A 4,973-nucleotide genomic window follows, 5' to 3' on the forward strand; every position below is an offset into this window, starting at 1 on the left:
TCTTATGATGAAGGACAGCGAACAACACAAGAAAGTGGTGAATCTTCTCAAGAATATGGTGAGTCTCTCATTTATTCAGTAGGCGGACAACAGTCAGCAGTCCATGAATTCATACCTGCCAACCCTTCCGCTTTTGGCGGAATCATTCCTATTTTCACTCTTCCTTATTGTACTATTCCGCCATTGTCTCTAAAATTCCGATTTTCAAAAAATGATGATAATGTTAATAATAAAAAAGAGCTATGAGATAGGGGAGGGGCGGGGGGGGGGGGGGGTGTTAAAAAGGTGAAATTCCTATTTCTTGTCTCCAATTCCTATTTTCAGGCGTTCTGATTCCACATTTGGAATGTGAAGGGTCGGCAGGTTTGATGAATTAATACATACACTCTTACCTGTAACATTTGTCGGTTTGCTGATGAAGAGTGTGGACCTGAAACTATACCTCTTTTTGTATTGTTATCATCAATTATAAGTCATTTCACTGTCTTACTGGTTTATAGCACTGGTCTTTCAAAAAGTGCTTTTGGCCAAGTGAAAGTTAGATCCTACTACCCAATCACTGCTGAGTGGACAAAGGAGAGGGGAAGGTGGAAAAAAAACCCCAACAAAAAACAAACTAGGTTGATCATTAAATTGATCCAGGATTATTCATCTAACATTCTGACATTTAATTAAAGTTGTTATCAAGTAAAACGTTTTGAAACTAGCTTTTCATTGTAATCACATGTGGGTCGTCTGTCTCTCAATCGAACTTCATTACAAAGCACACTAATGAAATACAGTGAAGCTCATTAGGCATGGTAAAGCTGTGGATATGCCCTAGAAATGTAAAATTTAGTCATGAATTATTTAAAGAATAGTTACTTTATTATATTTATTAAGCTTAACTTTTGTTTTTCTTGCAATTCAGATTATTTAGTAAATAATTATTCTCTCTTTTTTGTTGTTGCCTGTGATGGGTGTAGCTAGGTGTTGTTAATGTTTCGTATTTTCCATAAAAAGATATGATACCTCAAAGTTATCTTGAAATATTCAAATTTTACCTGTTTTTATCAACAGATTGCAACACAATTTGGGAACATGCTGCATGCAGTTGACATCAACCGTTTTGAGTGAGTTATCAATTTCGTTTCTAGTCTTAGATTTTAAGCACATAGCTTTCTATATTCAGGTGGACCTTAAGAAATTAAAAATATGAACTAACAAAGAAAATCTTTTTTTAAACCCCCCCCCCCCCCCCCAAAAAAAAAACAAACCAAAAAACAAAAACAAAAATAAAAACAAAAGAACAATTAACAAAACAAATATAAAGCTAAAGAAGGCTTATACAAGTAAACGAACACAAACAAACAATAACAAAAAGAAGAATGTAATCAATGTATTAAACCAAAGCAGAATACAAATATATTTATCATATATATTTTTTTTCATATAACAAAAAAGAAAACCCAATAAATTTAATCAATATACAATATACATAAATCAAAACAGAAAACAAATACCTATATTTATCATAGATTTTTTATTTTTTAATATAACAGATTTTTCTTTTATTACCTATAAAATATAAAAATAATTCAAGAACTGGCTATGATGGATCATCTGGGTTTTGTTTTGCATTGTCTGAAGTTTTGTTTCATAGCGTTTCTGATACTGGCGACAATGATATAAAAATTCAGGGCCAGCCTTTTGTCTTAGGGTCAAGTTTTTTCTAATATTTTCTAGCTCGAGAAAAGTGCAAAAAAAAATGTTAAGAGTGCAAAGAGAGTTCAAGACAGATGGCTAAGACAGTATGAGATAGAAATATAGTTCCATGCAACCTCCGTATAGAATAAATGAAGAATTATGAATTGCATTTTTCATATCAATGCTTTGGATATATACACTTTACCATGTTTGCCTAATTATGATAATAATAATTGTAATAATAAGAATAACAATTATAATAATAATAATAATAATAATAATAATAATAATAATAATAATAATAATAATAATAATAATGATAATGATAATGATAATAATAATATAATAATAATAATATAATAATAATAATAATAATAATAATAATAATAATAATAATAATAGAGCACATGGTATCCTCAACCATGAGGCTCTTGGTGCTTGGCAATTATACTTTAATGTACGAATCTCAACCAAGATACAGAGCAATGAATACTTGTAAAATACCAGGATGTTATGTATACCTCATAGTGATTTGATTAGTAGGACATGCCTTGTGAGGGACCCTACAAAAGATTAACCAGTTCATAGTTCAAATATTTATTTCAGGCTATTGCCATTTAAATCATAAATAGTTCAAATATTTATTTCAGGCTATTGCCATTTAAAATCATAAATTAATTCAGATTTTCCATTTAACAAATGAAAACAAAGTTACATTGTAAATAAACATCATAAATACAAATATAATTAAACACACTTAAGGAAAGAAAAAAACAGAAAAAACAGTAAAATAGCAACGAAATTATCTGGACATATTGTTCAAAATCAGACTGTTCTACTTATGTGGAGCAGCACAATGAAAAGCTTAATTTTCAGAATTTAAAATAGCTGTGATGTGTTGATGTGTTATAGTAATTTTTTCATAATTTCTGTTTTTATAAAGCCATTTCAATAACGAAGACTTGTCCAATGCCACGAAAGCGATGATGACACTTTACTTCAAGGAAGATTTCTCCAATGCGGAAATTTACGATAAAGTGATGAAGGTGATGAAGAGTGTCTTACCCATGGGTGCTTCTGCCTACAAGATTGCCGGGTTTAAACTTGGAATGGAGGGTATGAAGATACTTGAAGATTATTAAAATCAGTTTCTTTATTATTGTGAAAATGATGATGAATTTAAATCATCATCATTATCATCATCATCATCATCATCATCATCATCATCATCATCATCATCATCATCATCATCATCATCATCATCATCATCATCATCATCATCATCATCATCATCATCATCATCATCATCATTGTCATCATCTTCCTTACCATGTACCTTAAATCTTTATATAGTTGATTAAGCTTAGCAAAGTTTTCACCTCTATTAAGTGTATCATCATCATCGTCATCGTCGTTTTCGTCGTCATCATCATCATCATCATCATCATCATCATCATCATCATCATTATCATCATCATTTGGATAGCAACAATTCAAATCACAATGATATCCATTGATTTTGTGTCCTTAGGAATATGTGGCAAATCAGAGTGTCATAATCTGTGCAAGCATCTAATTACTGGTGACGCCTACTGCTCCTGTGATGAAGGAAGGATTGGATCTGAATGCAGAATATTTGGTACAGAAAAATGAAAATTTATACATTTATATGTATAGTGCAATATGATGGTTTGCACCATGTTGTGTTATGTATACTTCACAATGCAGGATCTATTTCTCAAGCTTGTCATCTTAAAAATGAAAAACAACACATTAAACTTGAACATTTTCACCACAATTTCGTCCTGCTCGTGGGCTTTGTGAATAAGGCTTCTTAAGTTAGAAATATAAGACACTGGACGCAGAGTTGTCAAGCTAGCAGACTGACTTTAATATCGAAGGGTAGAACAGGGTGTAGTGAATCCAAACATACTGAGAGTAACAATGATAATGAAGTGATTAGATACATATGAAAGGAGTATGTTATGAGCAACATTAGTTATAGTTACAGGCTTCACAACGTTTCATTTATCCTCCCCCCCCCCCCCCCCCCCCCCCCCTCTCTCCTCCTCCTCCTCCAGAAGTATTTAGAATCTGACAACAATTCATACAATGCTATTAGTCTGTTAGAAAGTATTTCAGTACAAGTAGTTTACAATATGCATACAGATCTCTTTTGGAACATGTCATTACAGTATCCCTTTGGCTGCATCTAACGATTGCTTGTGTGGACTTTTACAAGTTAATGTGGCCCGCCACGACAAAATGGTTTTATGTCAGGTTGATTTAGTCCGGGTGCATTCTTTTGACCTCTCACAGTGAGCAGAGATCACTTGCTGTGTCTTCTATCTCCCTATATCTGTTTTTTTTTCTTTTTTAGTTGCTTTTTGCCTTTGTCTTTGAATGGGATTACTTGATTTTGTCCTGGCACTTACCGGAGTCCTTGACTGAGAGTCAAATGTATAGGGTTATATTTGGGAATTTATATTTTTTCCTTGTAAACCATCTCTCTGTTATAGTTATGTTTTTGGCTGTTATAGTTATGTTTTTGGTTTTGAACATATACTGTAAACATTTGAGTGTATTCCTTTTATTGGGATCCTGTGTTGGTGTCTGAATGAGACTTTTAGGTGATCTCAAACTAGGTAATTGATGGTATGCTCTTGGAATCTACATTGTTCCCTATTTGCACCAATTCTCCTTTGTCTGACTTTTTCTTGTGTGCTTTAAATGTAATTTTGGGATTTTTCACTATCCCATATTCTTCCTTTTTACTGGCGCTCATATGACCTAAATGTGCCGCAAGCGCCGTAAAACGCTTAAAAACAAAAACAAAACCTATTCCTTTCTTAGACTCTTGTTACAGATCTAAATCATTTGATTATTGCATTAACTTTACTTATTTTTGTAAATTGATGTTTATATTTATCAAACCATGCAACTGCTTAATATTTTAAAATGCAGCCTGTTTAACTCACTCACTCCTAGAGATTTTTGCTACTTTTCAAAATTGAAAAAAATGTATTAAAAATGAACATGTACAAAGATAGTTTTATTCAACTACCATTAACATGCAAAAATTAAAAACATTAGCTTTGATACTACGCCTATAATTTGTCTCAGAAAAATGTAATAAATAAATAGGCATGGGGTAAAAGTAACCCCGGGTATACTACGGATATAGTCGGTGTTAGGGTTGAGTGAGTTAATGGGTGTATCAAACCATGCAGGTGGTTATTTAAATGTGTTCTTTGTACACATACTATTTTTTTTCCCGCATTAAAGTG

At 32.3% G+C, this 4,973-nt stretch overlaps 2 protein-coding genes across 2 annotated transcripts in view; one reads left to right on the forward strand and one right to left on the reverse strand.

Annotated features, from left to right (window-relative positions):
- LOC144979692 (uncharacterized) overlaps positions 1-4,973 on the forward strand; it is a gene marked incomplete in the record, with an annotated part of 219,627 nt that overhangs the window by 71,106 nt on the left and 143,548 nt on the right. Inside the window, 4 exon segments of the mRNA XM_078926613.1 lie at positions 1-58; positions 1,060-1,112; positions 2,630-2,802; positions 3,218-3,325. The exon segment at positions 1-58 is cut by the window's left edge and continues 58 nt beyond it. Of these exon segments, the coding sequence (XP_078782739.1) occupies positions 1-58; positions 1,060-1,112; positions 2,630-2,802; positions 3,218-3,325 (392 nt within the window).
- LOC144979132 (uncharacterized) overlaps positions 1-4,973 on the reverse strand; it is a 45,625-nt gene that overhangs the window by 23,936 nt on the left and 16,716 nt on the right. Inside the window, exon 12 of the mRNA XM_078925733.1 lies at positions 4,122-4,133. Within this exon, the coding sequence (XP_078781859.1) occupies positions 4,122-4,133 (12 nt within the window). The remainder of the gene's footprint in view (positions 1-4,121; positions 4,134-4,973) is intronic.

This window comes from Berghia stephanieae, chromosome 9, assembly GCF_034508935.2.
Source record: "Berghia stephanieae isolate SIO BIC M18660-M18661 chromosome 9, UCSD_Bste_1.3, whole genome shotgun sequence".
In the NCBI taxonomy this organism is placed as follows: Eukaryota; Metazoa; Mollusca; class Gastropoda; order Nudibranchia; family Aeolidiidae; genus Berghia; species Berghia stephanieae.